General features: G+C 40.3%; 1 protein-coding gene across 7 annotated transcripts; it reads left to right on the top strand.

The window, feature by feature from the left end:
- The first annotated feature begins 2365 nt into the window (after positions 1-2365).
- Positions 2366-17806, top strand: LOC132097497 (dematin-like). Of its 7 annotated transcripts, none has more exons than XR_009422743.1 (15): positions 2366-2465; positions 4772-4819; positions 4937-5017; positions 5224-5352; positions 6089-6133; positions 7255-7399; positions 7495-7539; positions 7643-7780; positions 14129-14256; positions 14968-15073; positions 15557-15606; positions 15678-15747; positions 17195-17260; positions 17391-17471; positions 17553-17806. XR_009422743.1 is itself a non-coding variant. In XM_059503237.1 (15 exons), the coding sequence occupies exons 2-15, from the start codon at positions 4805-4807 to the stop codon at positions 17664-17666; spliced, it is 1194 nt and encodes a 397-aa protein (XP_059359220.1). In that variant the 5' UTR covers positions 2366-2465; positions 4772-4804; the 3' UTR covers positions 17667-17806. The 7 variants fall into 7 exon arrangements, 3 of the variants coding, with proteins under 3 accessions (XP_059359220.1, XP_059359219.1, XP_059359218.1); XR_009422744.1 differs by having other exon boundaries at positions 7631-7780; positions 15699-15747; XR_009422741.1 differs by having other exon boundaries at positions 7631-7780.
- The last annotated feature ends 1762 nt before the right edge of the window (positions 17807-19568 follow it).

The following is a 19568-nucleotide window of genomic DNA, read 5'->3' as shown; positions in this document are numbered from 1 at the left end:
TGTTTGGCCTCGGTTACATCAGCAGAAAGGTCATTTCTGAGCTGGAGAAAGTTAAGTATATATATATATATATATATATATATATATAAACATTTTATGAAAGCAAACATCCCATTCCTACTCTTTCCCCTATCTCGCCTCAATATGAATTGGCAAAAGGCCAGTAAGAGCATGCGTCTCTGTGTAGAGAGTGACTAGATTGTGCTTGTTTCTGATGTGTGGACTGCGAAGTTGCGTTTGCCATAGCAACGGATCCGATGTTACATAATGCAGTAGGAATAGGAAGAAGGCGAGAGGCCTGGCTGGCTTAATGTGGGAGATGCAGAGGGATATTTTTAGGATTCTCGTGTTCTTCCTCTATTGCACTGCAAGTGATGCAAGCAGGACGCAGATGAGGACGGTACAGGACACACACTGAGCTGCATGTGTTTGTACAGTATTCATCTGTTTTTGAGTGACTGTTGACATTGCTGTCGTAAATATGACACCATATGAACACAAAGATAAGCACATCTTGCCTATGATTCATCTATGCAATGACTCTGCATTGACTTATATTCGTACAGTGAAGCACCAGTTGTGTGACTACATTATATTACATAGGGAAGCATCTTATATTAGTTCCATATCACTATTTAGCTGATTTGTAAAGCTTCATCCTTTTGGAAGGTTTTTCCTCCATGAGTCAAATCAGCTGAACTACATTGGTCTTGGAAAGCATCTCTCATCCGTCTTAGAGGTTGTCTGCTGTTTTGTCTCCAGAGACCAGACTTGGTTTTCCACTAGATAGGAGAGCACAGGGACAGTCTAGCTATAAATAATCCGGGAGAATAGCTGCTCTTTGAACAAAAGCTGTGATAGGCCTGCCCTGTTCATCCATCTGTGCTGGAGAACACAGAGGTTTTACAGAGATGTGAGATGTCAGACTGTGTTAGCTAAAATACAAAAGCACCACGCTAGGGTTTCTTACTTAAGTCTTCTTTAAAGGTGAGTGTGATGACTAAGTTGTTCCCTGATAGAACTGCAGCATCACTGAGATTGTGGTGTGTTTGCTTTGTGCTGTAATGAAAACTCACGTGACTTGGTAGAATTCTCCTCACCTCTTCTTTCCAGTGTGGCTTCATGGGAAAATTGTATGTAATGTGGCTGAATCTACCTGATTAAGATACACCAGTAATTTTGAGGGTCAGCAAAAGTAGAAACAGTTCCTCAAAAGGATAAATCACAAAAAAATGTAAGATTCATGATTATGTTTGCCCACTACTGATATCTTGATTTTTTCCCAATGAATATTTGTTCACTTTGGAAACATGAACTCCTCTTTAAGCTATGTTTAAATGAAAATAAATACATAGAAAAGCCTGTAAACTGACATAAAACAAATAGTCTGGAGATAAATATATTTTTTAAGAGATGCCCATTCTAGTGCAAGGCCAAAGTTCATGATGCGTGAATAATTGAGTGATTTTTACATTTTGTGTGAATTCAGAAGGATCAATAACTCACAGACACTGCCTGAAGAGAAGCATTTTAGAGAGCAGAGCACCATCATTCTCCTTCACATTCACTGGCTGCCAAAGAATATCATGTTTGCTTCGAATCTTATTTATGGAGTACTTAAATAAAAGGCTTTATATTGTTTGTTTTGAATTTAAAATAGCTTACTCCGAAATGAAAATGTACTCAGCCTCAGGTCATCCAAGATGTTTTTTTTTTCATGGGAACAGATTTGGAGAAATGTAGCATTATATTATTTTCTCAGCTGTGGATCCTCTGCTGTGAATGGGTGCCGTCAGAATGAGACATTTAAAACATTTATAAAGCTGCATGTTTGAAATAAATCATAATCCATCATTAAGATGTTTTTAAATTCAAACTGTTGGATCCATCTTAATAAGAGTCCTCTATTGATAAAATTGGTTTCTTCAGTGAAAAGTCATCTCTTCTTCTAGAGAGATATGCACAGATCAAGCACTGTTTAAAAGCAAAAACTGTCCATAACAGTCCTGAGCAAATATGTTGGTGGATCTTGATGTGAGAGGACAACAGAGAATGGACTTTTTAACTTGAGGAGCATTGTTGTGGGTTTTGGACTGGTGTTTTGACTGATGGATTTGTTACTTCACAAGACATTAATGTTGTGAGTATTACTTAAGGATATTATGATGTTTTTATCAGCTTTTTGGACTCTCATTCTGACGGCACCCATTGGTGGGCATGTGATGTAATGCTACATTTCACACAATCTGGTCTATTTGAAGAATTTTTTTATTTCAAGCAAATTTAAATTTCTGGATGAATAACTCCTTCAACGCTGAATTCAGTTCACTGAACCGTTTTTCCTGGAGGTTGAACTGTCATGTGGTGATGAGTAATGAAATCCTGTCTCTGGGTGTTTCAGGACTGCATGGTGTAGGGCGAGGAGGCCCTGTAGATGTGTGTCATGAAGCTTCTCACCGCCTGAGGTAAGAGTTCACTGTTCTGTCCTTCTTATTCACTCTGTCATTCACATTCTCACCTACATTACATTTGTATTGAAAGCACTGCTGGGTTACAATGCTGGGTTAAATACAGCCCAGCGCTGGGCAAAACATGGACAAACCCAGCGATTGGGATGTTTTGACCCAGCGTTTGGGTTACTGCCCAGAAGATTTGGTTAAACATTTAACCCAGCTGTTGGTTGAAAACCCCAGTAGCTCGGTCTGTCCTTATTTTTCACAGTGCCGGGTTGTTTGTAACCCAGCATTTTTTTGAGTGTATGAAGTTATTTTTGCTTTAGATATATTTTCCATAATAATACAGACAAAACCTGTTTCTACTGGTCTATAAATTAAATGGATTAAAAAAAAAAAAAAAAAAAAAAATATATATATATATATATATATATATATATATATATATTACGGAACCCAGCACATGACGTGCAAGAAAAAATAAATAAATTGTGTGCACGATTTTTCTAATTCGTTCCCTCAATGTACTTAAACGTGCACACAATTACTATTGCAATCCCTCGATTTGCTAAATCGTGCGCACATTTTAGCAAATCGAAGCAAATATTTTTTTTTTTTTTTTTTTGTATATCTGCTTCTGGCCAATTAAATGTGTTCATTAAATCTAAATGTAAATGGATTAAAGGGACAGTTCACCCAAAAAATAAATTTCTGTGACTTACTTCTGTGTAGCAAAAAAAAATATTTTATGATATTAGACCCCATTAACTTTCAGGGTTTGTACAAAACTACACAAATCTTCTTTTGTTTTTCAGAGAAGAAATAAGGTTATGATGGTGAACAAATGTTTTTTTGTGTGTGTGTAAACTGATTGTAAACAATGAAATAACGTTTATCTGTGTTATTTTATCTTATTTTAATGAACCAAAAATAATGTTTTTAGTATTGGGATGAATAAAAGCTGTAAATAAACTGTTATTATAGTATTCTGTGCTTTTCTGCTAAAGCTCAGTCCCAATACTAGCCCTGATCTTGCTCATTTTAGAAGACTGTCAGGATTTGTACACTTGACATACTTCCTTGATAAATGGGGGAAGAGAGTCACAGTCGTCTGTCACGCTATCCGTCTGTGCTGACTGCAGGGATGTAATGTGCTTTATCATCCCTCTCCGTCTCCATCACATCCCTCCCCCATCCTTCTCTTTCTCCATCCATCCGTCTCTCTTTATCCGTATCTGCCCTCCCCCCTTCTCTGCCGCCCAGGCCACTGTGTTCACTTCCGAGTCTGTATCTCCTTCTCTTCTCACACCCTTCCCAAAGTAAACATGGTTTGCTCTTTCATAGGACACGTCATTATGTTTTACTTATCATTTTGTCAAGATTTATTTACTTCTATTGGTTTAATTTGGCATTAAGAGTGCTATTTAAGTGATTATGGAAACTGTATTTATATTTATATGATTGGTTAGTTTATGAATTAATACTTTTTAGTGCTAATTAATAGTTTGATAACAGCCCTTCTTTGCTCAGGGAAATGGTGGTCTTCCTCAAATCATGTCTATTAAAGATATTCAGAAATGGATTTGAGGCAGACAGTTGCAAGTAAATGACATGTCAGTCTGAGTCTATACGGAGGATCATTTGAGATGCATAAGAGATATAATTTGTGATATTCCTTTCTTTGACTATCTATTGATTGTTTGGTTTTTTTCTTTGTCAAATCCTGAATAAGCCTAACCTGAAACCTACCATACAACTGAGACCACTCACTGAGCTCCTAATCAGATACATCAGTAACAGAAATCCATTCAGACCTCTGTCCATCTTTAAAACCACCTCACAGAGAGGGTCTGGCTCCAGACCGGCCCAGATCAAGGGGATTGTTTGTGGGTGTATGTATGTGCACTTGTGTGTTTGTATAATGCACAAAAAATATCTGGAGCATATGGAAACCATTAAGATGGCTTGACAAGATCACTTTGAGCATTTTTATCTGTATTTCTGATATGAGCCCTCTAGTCACTTCCTTCATTTTTTGCAATGTTTTTATTGTACACGCACGCTGTAGGGTTATTTTTCAAAGGAGTGGGAGATGTGTCCTTTTCAGCTGAATACAAAAACTCACACGATGCTAGAATGAAGCTTTTGTATGGAAGTCCATCAGAAAAGCCCAGAGAAACCCCATCATTGTGCTCATAGTCCACTGACTGCAGAGGTTTTAAGGTCCTCCTTACACTGCTAACTTCTCAGTACTGTGTGTATTAGTGAACTATATGATCTCTCAGCCATCTGACATCAAAGTTTCTTCTTTTTCACAGTGACCTCATAAAGGGAGCACTTTCTCATTCAAAATGATGATGCATAAGGTAATTAAAATCCTTTTTTTCATATCACATTTCTTATTTGTTCATAAAAAAATAACATAGATCACTGGAAGGGTTGATGTGATGTTTGACCTTTGACCTGTGTGTGTTTGTGAACAGCAGTCGGCCCGTACCTCGCCGGGTAGTGTTTGTTCTCTGCGTGGAGGAGGTGTTCCTGGATCCCCGGCGGTCACTATAGTGGTGTGTACTGCAGCAGTGCCTGCTGGGATATGATTACCACATCAGATTACACTTAACTAGGCCCACACACAGTGGACCAACATCTTGATTTTAATAGAGAATCCAGTCAATCCAATTACATTCAAGGAGCAGAACTAACTTTAATAATAACTGTGTCTTAAAACTGTAGCACAAATGTAAATCTTTCATATTTTGGATTAATACAGGCCAAAATGGACAATCAAGTGATTGGATATAAGGATCTAGCAGCTATACCTAAAGACAAGGCCATCCTGGATATAGAGAGGCCTGACCTGATGATGTATGAGCCCCACTTCAGCTATTCACCGATGGAGGTAATATATACTGCAGATATGCTGTTTTAAAACGTAAGGGTCAGTAAGATTTATTTTAGAGAAAGGATGCATTAAATTAGTTCAGTTTTTTTTTATTAAGCAGCACAACTGTTTTCAGCATTGATAATAATCAGAAATGTTTCTTGAGCAGCAAATCAGCATATTAGAATGATTTCTGAAGTAATGATGTAATGATGCTGAAAATACAGCTTTTTTCACAGGAATAAATTACATTTTAAAATACAATAAATTAGAAAACTTGTTTTTCCGTATCACTCAGTATTACTGTTTTTAGTTTATTTTGTTCAAAGTAGCCTTGGTAAGCATCATACACTTTCAAAAACAATAAAACTTTGAGCTATAATGTATAATGACTCTCTATTTTGGTCATCGTCTCTTAGACTCACAGCTGTTGATTTGACAGATCTGCATTCTGTAATACACTCTGTCTGTCAGCGTGTGTGTTGTGTTCACTGGTTAGTTTCCTGCTGGGTGTGATGTCTCGCCATCAGAGCGCCTGGACAGAGATCAGCACACACACACACACACACACACACACATCATGTTAGCTCGGCTCTCCCACTGAAATGTCCTTTTTTGTTTCGCTGTAATGGAAGCTTTACGCTTCATTAAGTCTGTAAACCTGTCTGTGGAAATGTCTGGATATCTCACTTACTGCCAACAACTGACCTCCCTTCCCCTCTTTCTGCCTGTATCTCTCTTTGTCTGTCTCTAGAGGTCATTATCTCCTCGTTCAATCTCCCCTCCTCCATCTCCAGAGGTAAGTAAGTTGCTATGAAAATCACAAATATGTCATATACATTTTAATATATGCCATGACATGAGGTTTTGCCAGTCAGATTAGAAGACCAGAAGTAAATGTTTGTTAAATGGAAAGAAGGTAGTTTGCAAATAACATAACCATTTAGGTTACAAATTATGTACATTATATTATACTTTGTTGTCAGTAAGATTTTTTAATGTTGTTGAACAAAGTCTCTTATACACACGAGGCTGCATTTATTTGAATAAGAAATACAGTAAACACTGTAATTTTTTAATTATTTAAAATAACTTTTTAAATATTTTAAGATGTCATTTATTTCTGTGATCAAAGCTGAATTTTTAGCAAGCATTACTTCAGTCTTCAGTGTCACATGATCCTTCAGAAATCATTCTGATTTGATGATTTGCTGCTCAAGAAACATTTCTTAATATTATCAGTGTTGAAAACAGTTGTGCTGCTTAATATTTTGTAGAAACCATAATACTTTTTTCAGAAATTACAAAAGGCAGCCTTAATTTGAAACAGAAGTCTAAAGTCGTTTGACTTTTGATCAGTTGAATGTGTCCTTGCTGAATAAAGAGTCTGATTAAAATGCAAAAACTCTCTGACCCCAGATGTTTGAATGGTTGTAAAGAATGTAAAACCTAAATAGTCTGAATTACTAAAATACAGTTGTGACAAATTCATTTTATTTAATTTTTTCTCTTTTTTTCCTGTCAATATGAGTTAATGAACATTATGTATAATAATTCCAAAATTAGACAAATGTTATGGACAAACAGCTTTTGAAATAGTCAGGATATAATAAAAGTGTTTTTTTTAAATACTGTATATTTTATTACAATTTTCACTGAGTTATGCACAAGGTTTTCTTAAATACATATAGCTCAAATATATAAATTAAACAAACTATATGAAGGAAAGTTTGGGGTTCCCCTTTCTAAGCTCTAAAACCCTTTTTAACATCAGATCAGCATTGAAGTCATAATCCACCAGAGGTCTTGCATCACAGCTGTTTCACCAGGTTCAAGGACCAAAACCATCTCTTTAATAAAATGCTGTAGAGTCTCTCTGCATGATTCTCAATCACACAGTCCTTCAACATGTAATTCCAGAGCAGTCTATCAAAGGATGTCTATCAGAGGGATTGGTCAGAGCCCAAGTCATCAGGCAGCTCGTCTCCAGCATCCACACAGCTGAGTAAAAGTATCACCGTCAGCACAAAAGTCCCACACCAGCAACAGCACTTCCACAGGCCAGGTTAGGTACTACAGCACCTCACAAACACAGCCAACACACCTCATTCAACATCAGACTCTTAAAACTAAACAAAACTACCTCACTTGTCCTCCTAGACAATGGAACCAACATATACAAGAAGCCACCAATATATAAACAAGGTATGAAACATCAACACTGCTCTTGAGTTTATATCAAATTCAGTGTAATTCTGGAGCATTCAGACGTGTCTGTGTATTTGAATGGATGTAGATGTCTCAGCAGCTGTTCCACACAGTAAACACATTGAGGATTTAATCATCGAGTCTTCAAAGTTTCCCGCCGCACAGCCTCCAGACCCCAACAAGCCCTCTAAGATAGAGACGGACTACTGGCCCTGCCCTCCCTCTCTAGCTGTTATCGGTAATACACTCAGATGCTATCAACATGATCACAACCTGCTGTACACAGTCTACTACATGCATTCATGGAAATAATTCAGTGTACATGCATACATGGAAATAAAACTTCTGGTAACACTTTCTATGAAGCCCCCATTTATAAAACATTATAAGGGTATTCTTAAGGCATTATAATGAATGCATAATGCATTATAAAAAAACTTTGTAGTGAGTTCGTGTGAGGAAAGGAAGAGGACAAGGGTCGGCTGGACTGCTGACGAGTTTATTATGACTAAAAAATAAATATTTTTCGTAAACACTCATGCTGACTTTTACTTTGACAACAATATACTCTAACGCATAGCACTTCCGGGTTACTCCTTCCGGTTCTCAGGTCACGTCAGCAGTCCGTCTCTCTCTCAACTGCTCCCGTTTCTCCTGGTGTTTTATACTCTCTCCACGTCAATTACTGCAACAAGAAACAGGTGTTGATCGTTTCCGTCCAACCCACTCACTCACCGCTCGTCTCCTGATTCTCTCTCCCGCTGCAGACTTCGCTAAAACACGCCCCCCTTGCCACATACCCCCACTGCCCGACTCAGGCCGGGGAGCCATCCGGCCTGCAGCCCCCCCCCCCCCTTTTTCTGGAGAGGAAGTCGGCCACAGCCATCTGAATATCCGGCCTGTGGATCATGCGCGTTGGTATCCTTCATGTGGTGGAGCCACTGCAGTGGAGCGTGGTCCGAACAGAGGGTGAACTCCCGTCCCAGGAGATAATAGTGGAGGGTGAAGACGGCCCATCTGATGGCATACACTCTTTCTCGATGGTGCTGTACTTAGCCTCTCTCTTCGAGAGCTTCCGGCTAATGTACAGCACCGGCCGTTCCTCCCCCTTTATCTCCTGTGACAGGACTGCACCCAGCCCCCTGTCCGACGCGTCAGTCTGCAACAGAAAAGGAAGAGAGAAATCAGGAGAGTGTAATAACGGCCCGCCACACAGGGCAGCCTTTACCTGGGTAAAGGCCTGCTGACATGACTCCGTCCACTGGACCGTATCTGGTGCCTCCTTTTTAGTAAGGTCAGACAAGGGGCTGGTGAGGTCCGAATAATTAGGAACAAACCGTCTATAATATTCCGCCAGCCCCAAGAACTGCCTTACCTCCTTTTTGGTCTTGGGACGTGGGCAGGTCTCAACAGCGGCTGTCTTGTCAATTTGGGGACGCACCTGTCCATGCCCCAAGTGGAAGCCCAGATACCTTACTTCCACACACCCAATTGCACACTTCTTTGGGTTAGCCGTGAGTCCAGCGCCCTTCAGCGACCTCAGGACGGCCCTCAGATGCTGCATATGCCGCTGCTAATCATTACTAAATATAATGATATCATCTAAGTAGGCAGCAACATATGCCGCATGGGGCCGCAGAATCTTATCCATGAGGCGCTGAATAGTAGCCGGTGCCCCAAACAACCCAAACGGAAGGGTAACAAACTGTTGTAATCCAAACGGCGTTGTGAAAGCTGTCTTTTCTTTGGATAATGGAGACAAGGGGATCTTCCAATATCCCTTCGTTAAGTCCAATGTCGAATAAAAATGAGCCGTGCCTAGCCGATCAAGCAACTCGTCAACCCGCGGCATTGGATACGTGTCGAATTTCGACACAGCATTCACCTTGTGATAATCCACACAGAAGCGGACTGAGCCGTCCATTTTCGGAACTAAAACTATCGGGCTCGCCCAGTTACTATTGGATTCTTCTATTACTCCCATTTCCAGCATTGCGCCTAATTCAGCCTGAACTACCTTTTTCTTGTGCTCAGGTAAGCGATACGACCGGCTGCGAACTACCACGCCCGGCTCCGTCTCGATATGGTGCTGAATGATGTTGGTACGGCCCAGTAGGGGCGAGAACACGTCGGCGAATTCTGCCTGTAATTTTGTTAGATCAGTGAGTTTGGACGGCGAGAGGTGATCTCCCCCTGGGGCCAGGGCAAGGGATTGTGGTTTGACATTCGCCTCAGGCCCAAGATCATCCTCTCCGCTAATCACCGTTGCCAACATCACTGATTCCGTCTCATTCCATTTTTTTAGGAGGTTGAGGTGGTAGATCTGACGTGCCCCGTTCCTATCGGACCGTATTACCTGATAATCGAGATCTCCGACTTGTCGTGCAACCTCAAACGGTCCCTGCCACTTAGCCATTAACTTAGAGCTCGACGTTGGGAGTAATACAAGTACTTTCTCTCCCGGTGCAAATTTGCGTAATCTAGTTCCCCGGTTATATAGCTGGCTCTGGCGGTCCTGGGCTTGTAACAAATTCTCCATTGATAGCCGCCCCAAAGTGTGGAGTTTTGTTCTCAAGTCCAGCACATACTGAATTTTGTTTTTGCCTTGAGATGGCCCCTCCTCCCAAGTTTCTCTCAGGACATCCAGCACCCCTCGGGGCTGGCGACCGTAGTGAAGTTTGAAGGGGGAAAACCCCGTGGAGGCTTGTGGGACCTCTCGCACAGCGAATAACAAGGGCTCTAGCCACTTATCCCAACTCTTGGCGTCTTCTTGGACGAATTTACGGATCATTGATTTAAGCGTGCGATTAAATCGTTCGACCAGGCCGTCGGTCTGTGGGTGATAGACGCTAGTTTGAATCGACTTAATGCCCAATAATCCATATAGTACGTGACATAAACGCCGTGCCCTGGTCGGTGAGGATTTCTTTCGGAACCCCCACCCGGGAGATTAGACGAAACAGGGCATCCGCAACACTCTTTGCGGAAATGTTGCGGAGAGCCACTGCTTCAGGATATCGTGTTGCATAGTCAAGTATGACTAATGCAAAGCGATGTCCCCGTGCAGATCTCTCTAATGGCCCGATGAGGTCCATACCAATTCTCTCAAAGGGGACCTGCATTAAGGGAAGGGGGCGCAATGGCGCTTTTGGGGCGGCCGGTGGATTCACCAACTGACATTCCGGAAAATACGCGCACCACCTGCGCAAGTTGTCATGAATGCCCGGCCAAAAAAAAAAAGGTTAATGAGGCGATTCAGTGTTGCTGCCTGTCCCAAATGGCCCGCCATAGGATTAGAATGAGCCGCATGTAAAAGCATTTCCCTGCGGGTCTTCGGAATCAACAACTGGGTTGTATTTATTTTTATCCGAGCGTCTTGGGTCACTCGATACAACCACTCTCTTAGAATGGCAAAATACGGATAGGTGAGCGGGTGGGCAGGATGGAGAGGCTGACCATCGATAGAGCGGACCTGTTGGAAAGCATGTTTTAATGTCTCGTCCTGAGACTGCTCCAGAGGAAAGTCATCACGCTCCGAGAGAACCAGTCTCCCGATTTCGCTCGGTTCCCCTGAAGCAGAACCCAGCGGTCCTGGCTCAGTCTCTCCCGCCTGCACACGCGCCATCCCCCTTCCGTGCCTTATTTCCCAAAGAGGCATCCGCACATAACGACCCCAATAAGACAGTAAACGCGGGCCAATTCGTTCCCAGAATTATCAGATGCCGGAGGTGGGGACTAACCGCCACCTCCACACTATGCTTTTGACCCCTGAATTGAATGATGATCAGGACCACAGGATACTCCACCACATCCCCATGTATGCACCGCACCTTAACCATGCGGCTTGTATCCAATGCCCCCGGTTGCATCAGGCTTTGATGGATTGAGGTTTGGTTACATCCTGAATCCACCAAGGCCGGATATATACCCCCCTTGATACTCACGGGTATTTGGTATTCGCCTTCCTGACCGGGGGTGGCCTGTGGGACATCCGGGACCCTGATCATTGTTCCCACCTCCATCACAGGACACCTGTCCACGAAATACTCCGAGTCCCTGCAAAGCCAACAGGCCAGCCCAGACCCCCCCGCCGCCCGAGTGGCAGGGAGTGGATTGGGGAATTGGCGTGGAGAGAGCGAAGAAACGGAAGCACTGTCCCCTCCAGCAGCCATCAGCGGACATCTCGCGGACTCGCGTGGTGCCCTTGGTCAGACCCGCCCCGCCGGGCGGGACACGAGGAGGGCCGGGTGGACAGGACCTAGGGAGAGGGACAGGTCGAGAGAGAGATGGATAGGGGAGAGAGGGAGAGAGAGAGATTGATGGAAGGGGTTCACCGATCCCTGGGCATGCCACCATGTGGTCCTCCGCGAGATGGATAGCTGAGTCCAGCGACGTGGGACGGTGGCACTGGACCCACTCAGCTGTTTTCCTGGGAAGCCGAGCGATGAACTGCCCCAGTACCACGAGGTCGATGATGTGTTCCACGTCACTTCCTTCGGCCAGTAGCCACTTGCGGCAGGAGTCCCGGAGCTGCTAGGCCATCGCGAAGGGCCGACCGGATTCCCCCAGGTCCAGGGAGCGGAACCGCTGACGATGTTGCTCTGGGGACTGGCCAACCCGCTGAAGGATGGCCCTCTTCAGGTCGTCGAAGACCAGGAGGTTCGCTACCGCTAGCTGTTGTGCGGCCACCTGGGACTCGCCCAAGAGCAGGGGAATCAGCCTAACTGGCCATTGGTCGCGGGGCCAGCCGCACGCTTCAGCTGATTTTTCGAAGAGTTCCAGGAAAGCTTCAGGGTCATCCTGTGGTCGCATTTTGTGATGGGACAGGTGAGCGGGAACGTGGCCTTGGTCGATCCAGCTCCGGAACCTCTCGCGGTCCTCCTGCTGGGCTTGAAGGATGGCGTGAAACCACCGTTCCTGATCCGTTCTCAAGTCCAGCAGGGCCTGATATTGTTCCTGATGTAGGGCCTTGAGGGATGAGATGATGTCCGCAAGTGGTGTGGAGGACGGTCTCTGCATGGCGGCGGCTTTCCTTCTTCCTTTCCTGGGTTTCGGCACCAGTGTAGTGAGTTCGTGTGAGGAAAGGAAGAGGACAAGGGTCGGCTGGACTGCTGACGAGTTTATTATGACTTAAATAAATATTTTTCGTAAACACCAATGGTGACTTTTACTTTGACAACAATATACTCTAACGCATAGCACTTCCGGGTTACTCCTTCCGGTTCTCAGGTCACGTCAGCAGTCCGTCTCTCTCTCAACTGCTCCCGTTTCTCCTGGTGTTTTATACTCTCTCCACGTCAATTACTGCAACAAGAAACAGGTGTTGATCGTTTCCGTCCAACCCACTCACTCACCGCTCGTCTCCTGATTCTCTCTCCAGCTGCAGACTTCGCTAAACCACGCCCCCCTGCCACAAACTTATAATATGTTATATCAACCCATGAATAATCCTTACAACAACAATAATACATCATAATACTTATGTATCTGTGGTTATAAGTTTAAGAGTATGATTATTTATAACACACAATGAACACCATATTAATCTACTTTATTTACACTATAATGCACTGTATCATATCTTGACATTGTTTAAGATATGCAAAGCTTGTGAGTGGTTAGATGTTGAGTGTTATTAGAGTGTTTCCTGTGGAGCTAATGTTAATTGGTGTGAGCTTTATACTCCAACTGAAAAAATGCAATGTTTTATATGGTTAAATTTTATTTTGATGGTCCCCTTAATCAATCGACTATAAGTAACGTTGCAACTACACACCAACTAACTCTCATTAGAGTATTAGTATGCTCAAGAATATGCTCGATAAACTGACGTACTTGCAAATACACTTATAGTCAGTTTATCTGTTGGTTGACCATCAAAATAAAGTGTTAGCATACATTTACAGTAGCAGATATACTAATACTCTGATGACCGCTAGTTGATATGCAGTTGCAGAGTTACTTATCAACAGCTGTATAAAGGGTAGCATCAAAATAATCAAACTGATATTACAATAAAATAGTTCAAAGCAAATGTGTCATGTTACACATTCATCTTATCTGATATCTGATCTTATGGCTGTTTGAGAGAGCTTTTTTAATTATCATTATTATTATTACTTATAAGTAGTCTTTGACAGCTTTAAGTAAAGTAGCATCAGAAAAATAGCAAGATATGAGACTAATAATACTTTATAACTTTGAGAAATATAATCCATTGTGAAAGTGGATGCAACTTGTTCATTATGTTATAAAATCATCATACTCTTAAAAGCTATAACCACAAATAAGTAAATATTATAATATATAAAAACTGTTCTTAAGAATATTCATGAGATGATACAGCATATTATAAGGTTTTTTATAATGCATTATACATTCATTATAATGCCTTAAGAATACCCTTATAATGTTTTATAAATACAGGCTTCCTAGAAAGTGTTACCAAATTTCCCTCTGGGAAGTAATGCATTTAGCTAGATGCTAATGCTAGCAGCACAGTATGGCCTAGTTATTTGATGTGGTAAGTGTTCATCGAATTGTTCTTTAACACTCTATACCTCACAGTCATGTGTTTGTATCACAGAGAAAGAGCGGAGGAAGAGTGTGGTGTCCAGGGTGGCTGAGGAAGAGGAGGGTGAGGAGGATGATAAGTATGATGACAATGAAGACATGTGGAGACTTCGGCAAATGCAGAAACAAGAGCTCAACAAGGTGTTTGTCCCTAAAACGATCTTATCTGTAAACATACAGTGACGTGTCAAGCAGTTTCCTGAAGTTAAATTATTCTAAATTGCATTTTTGCATTCTCGTATTATTATTCATTTTTATTATTATTTAAAGAAATTAATCATTTTACTCTGCAAGACTGCATTAAATGAAGAAAAAGTGAAAGTTAAGACATTTATAGTTACGATAAAAAGATTTCTAATAAATGATTTTTTTTACTTTCTATTAATTTAAGAATCCTGTTAAAATGTTTCACATTTTTCACCAAAAAACTGTTTCTGACATTGATAATATATTTTAATGATGATCATGATACGTTTATATACAACGTTTGAACAGTAGTGTACATGCAGTTTTATGTCCAGCTATTAATAAAAATATGAAACTTGTTGTATATTTATTTATTTATTTTTATATTATAAATGTTTTACTTTTCTCCTGTTCTGTTTTTCTTAAACCTTATTTTTTTTAAGAAACCGAGCTAAAGGTATATCGGGTTGGCTCTTATTTGTGAGATGTTTTATCTCACTTGACCTTCAAGTGAAGGCCACAGCTGGTTTCAAATGAAGGACAGATCTGTAGGGATTCTTGCATTCCTTGTCGAAACAGGGAGCCAAGCTGATCAATTCAGTCTCTCAGTGTGGGTATAATGTTTCAGTGTCCACCTCACCTCTCATTCTCTCTCTCTCTTCACAGATTCAATCCAATCTAGGAAAATTGATACTAAAGGAGGAGATCGAAAGCTCAGCCCCCGTGCGAAGGAAAACGCGGTCTCTGCCCGACAGGACACACATGCAACTGGGTACATTTCAATGTGTTTGTGTGGTTGTCACTGTGTGGACGTGATTTTCACAAAACAGTCTCATAAGGAATCACAGAACAGAAAGATCCTCAGAGATAAGAAGCATTACTGATAGCAGCTGTTGTGTACTGGAGATCTGAGTCAGTCTTTCCACCTGCGATCAGAGCTTATGCACGGCAGTCTAATAATCTGAATCAGATGAGAGTTTATAGGTCTCTAGGGGAAAGGTCAGAGTCTAGAGAACTCAGTTTGAACCGTTTTGATTATTGCATTATACTTTGTATTGTGTGGCACTGAAAATGGATGTGATTCGTGTAAATCACAAAAGCCAGTTGACCTTGTACTTACAGTGGCCCCTTCTGGTTGAAGAGATGCACTGCTTACACACGACACATATCCCTAATAGAAAGCGTGTTGGTTTCAGCATCATTGAATGCTATTTGTGTCTCTGCATTAACATGTGTCTTCTTTTCTTTTGCGCAGCCTCCAAATCCCCCTCATTTCCTTCCTACAGTAAGACTGGCCTGACTAGGGTGAGAGAATGAAATCTGTTTTGATATGTCAGCTTTGTGAGATCTATCTTTAATTACACTGATTTAATTAGTCTGCTGTTTGTGTGTTACAGCTCCAGTCTGCAGAGTTCTCCTCTTCAAACAGTGACAAAGGGACTCAAAGTAATTTTGGATTATGACATTTCTATTCTGTTCTGTTCTGTACAGTTTTTTGCATTTGATACACTTCAGTCAGAGTGGCAGTATTAAGAGTCATAATTGTATTCTATTCTATCCTAATAGTGGAGCAATTTTGTCAGGTTTATTTTAACTTCAATTAGAGCACCAGTATTAAGGCATAATTCTATTATATTTATTTATATATATATATATATATATATATATATATATACATGTTTGTCTGAGATGTATTCAGAGTTCCAGTATTATAAGCACTCATCTCTCTTCTCTCTATCTAATAGTAGAGTAATTTAATAAAGATTCATGTCCTATTTTTTTACACTTCAAACAGAGTCCCAGTTTTAAGAGTCACAATCTGTTGTATACTATTCTATTAAGATTAGTAATTAAGTGTTCAAGTATTGTCATGATTTAATCCTATTCTGTTCTATTCTTTCTATTCTGTTCTATTCTTTTCTAAATAATAGAACAGTTTTTTGCCATGTTTATTTTATCAGAGCAAGTTCCAGTATTAAGAGCACTTATCTCTATTCTGTTCTATTCTATTTTATTAATAGTCGTCATTTTTGTCATATTTATTTACAGCGCAATCAGAGTGCCAGTTTTAAGAGTCATATTTCTATTCTATTCTAAATAGTAATGTAGAGTGCCCGTATTGTCATACTGTAATTCTATTTAGTTCTATTGCACTATTGTTATTGATCTAAACAGTAGGTCAGTTTTTGCCATGTTTATTTGAAATGTAATCAGAGTAAGTTACAGTATTACGAGCACTGATTTCTATTCTATTTGAATCATTTTTGTCTTTGTAACATTTGTAACACTTCAGATGGCCAGTATTATAAGTCATTATTCTATTTTTTTGTATTTAGAGTACTGATTATATATATATTTTATTATAAAGTATATCAGTCATTTAAGAATCATAATTCTATTCTATTCTAAATAGTAGAGTATTTAGAATGTAGTATGTTTATTCACATTTTATTTAGAGTGCGGAGAGTCATTATTCTATTGTATTGTGTTTTGTTGTGTTCTTTTCTCACCTTTTTAAATGAATATAAATCAAATTGAATTAAATGTTTTATACCCCATGCTCATTGTATTATCAATTGTTTCTCTCTCTCTCTCTTTTTTTTTTTTTTAAGATTTCCAGGTATGTACTAGTTTACATTAACATAAATGTTTTTAAACGGATGAATAGATGGATTTATCAACTTTATTTAAACCCCCTTAAGTGACGAATACAATACAAGCCATTCGTATGTTGACAGTTTTAGTATTAGCTTTTCAGAAATAAACAAATAGCTTATTAAGTCGAGCTCTGCAACCTTCAATCTTGTTAGTTTTACAACATTTACAATCAGATTTTAGTAATAACTGCACAAATCACAGTGGTGGTCTTATGGTGGTCTCCTCTCTTTTATAGAATGGAGAAGCCCAAAGCAGAAGAATAGACAGAGGGAATTCACTCCCTAGTATGCTGGAACAAAAGGTGATGTAACTAATTAAGACTATTGTGTTTAATGCTTGTATATATGAGCTCTTGTATACGTTTATTGTTACTTAAAGTGAGGGTTTGGTCCTGGTTCATTAATATTGTTATGAACGTGTTTGTTTGGCAGATTTACCCATATGAGATGCTCATTGTGACACACAGAGGCAGAAACAAACTCCCTCCTGGTGTAGACAGGACAAGACTGGAGGTAGACATCACTTCTGCTCATTGTTTTACCCTGTTGCTCTCTTCTGCTGGGAAACGTTGACCACATAACCTCTCTCTCCAGAGGCACCTGTCACCTGAGGAATTCCAGAATGTCTTTGGAATGTCCATTGAGGAATTCGACCGGCTCTCCTTTTGGAAGCGGAACGACCTGAAAAAGAAAGTCTCTCTCTTCTAGTAGTCAGAGAAACACGCTCTTATACAAACACTGTCACGCGTCTGCACTTCCGCTTGTGAAAACAATACAGGCGATACAAGTTAAGGAAAGATGAGGAATGTGAAATGAGGAATGTGATTATGGAGCCAGCAAAAACAAAATCAGTTGTCCTTATCGTTTGATAAGCCCCATATCTGATTGCAGCTAACAATCATAACCGAGTCTCTCTTTTTCTAGTTGCAGCTACTATGTCAGGACTTCACCGAGGTTACCAAGTCCTCTTCTGGGTGTGCTCAGTAAAGCTATAATGATATACACAGATACGAATCACACCAGTTATTTGATCAGACCAAATCCCTGCAGAACATTTGAGATGGACCAGCAGGCGTTTAAGTCACTGCCACACTTTTCAGCCTTTGTGTGCTAAGCATGAATTAACAAACCTTCAGAATACGGGTCAGTGACTTTTTTTGACTGTCTCATTTTGTCATTGACCCATATCTGTGAAAGCAGCTCAGTATTTGAATTAAGCAAATCAAATAATGCTGATAGTTTGGAATTAAGTACAATTTATACTAGAGTCTCAAGACGCACATGTTGCACTCCATCGTTCCTTACACCTTAACACCAATATTACCACGCAGATACCAGCGGTACAATATACAGATAGAGCAACATTGATGACTCTGAGGGAGAGTTTGTTGTCCCAAAGAGAGCTACTGTACATTAGTGAGAGTTTACTGAATATTGGATACGAGACGTATGGATCCTGCATGGCAAATGTATCCTGCTTTTCTTCAGTGATGATTGTGAGTGTGATCAGCACTTCTCCTAATACTCCTCTTCCAGAGGAAGTATATAGATCGAACAGTTTCACTCGCTCCCTCTATCCTATCGTCTGTTTCTCTCCCTCCTCCCCGTTTTGCTGCTATTGCCTTTACTGTTTTGGTTCTATCCTCTTTTGTTCTTGACGGGTGGAAATGTTTTTTATGGTGTTCCTGTTTTATAGGATAAGGGTAGGTTAAGATTTAAAGGGATTTCAGATGTTAGCACCTGATGGTTGCTGTTAGTTTGAAGGATTGATTTTGCAGTTAAACAGCATTAAACAGCTTTTCAGTGCATGAATGTGAATTCATATTGCATTGGTCAAGACCCACAGGATGTTGAACGGGAATTAGAGGAAGATGATTTTACTGAACTGCAATTCAAAGATACATTCACACCTCAGTGATATAACTGTATATCTAACTGTTTTATTTCACTTTAATTCTATGTTTTTAAATTCTAAAAAATTAGATTTTTAAATGCATTCTTAATTCTGTTCTGAATGGCACACAACCCAGCAGTTCATATATTCTTCTTGCCCACGTCGAAATTAAATATTAATTTCTATGCTTTTATTGCTCCAGTGACCAAATGAAGTGCTTGGATAGAGTGCATGCTTACAGTTTGTACCTAATAAAACAAAACGAAAATTTTATAAGAACAAAACAATCACTAAAAAGCAGCACGTATATCAACTTGAGAATGTACAGTAGAAGTACAAATATATACATTCCACATTCATTTTTGTAGAAACACTGCTCAAAAGGAAATATGTGGCTATATTCATATTAACAAACCCATAGTATTGTTCTTTTAATGGCTGTTCTTTCAACAGAACATATTTGAAATCTTTTCTTGTGTGACTGAAGTGTCACAAGCTCATCACAATGATCAAATGATCATCAAAATACACAATATTCATAAAATTATGCTACTTATCGATCGATTTCAGTGGCAGTTTAAAGTGTTTTTCTGGTCTGAAAATATGTGTGGCTTCAGAAGTCAGGCCTTCTTTATGAAATACATTTCGCTAGGAATATTTTGCAGTGAGGCACTCATTGCTTCATCTTAAAGCACTTGATTTCGCTCTTACACACC

This window comes from Carassius carassius, chromosome 21 (assembly GCF_963082965.1).
Source record: "Carassius carassius chromosome 21, fCarCar2.1, whole genome shotgun sequence".
Taxonomy (NCBI): domain Eukaryota; kingdom Metazoa; phylum Chordata; class Actinopteri; order Cypriniformes; family Cyprinidae; genus Carassius; species Carassius carassius.
The sequence above is the reverse complement of the archived record's forward strand: the minus strand, read 5'-3'. Positions and strand labels throughout refer to the sequence as shown.

Bases quoted from the DNA above. Each gene is read 5' to 3' on its own strand.
- LOC132097497 (XM_059503237.1), top strand. The intron at 7,781-14,128 runs GTAATACACTCA...TTTGTATCACAG, and splicing joins TCCCTCTCTAGCTGTTATCG to AGAAAGAGCGGAGGAAGAGT. The intron at 15,607-15,698 runs GTGAGAGAATGA...TGTGTGTTACAG, and splicing joins GTAAGACTGGCCTGACTAGG to CTCCAGTCTGCAGAGTTCTC.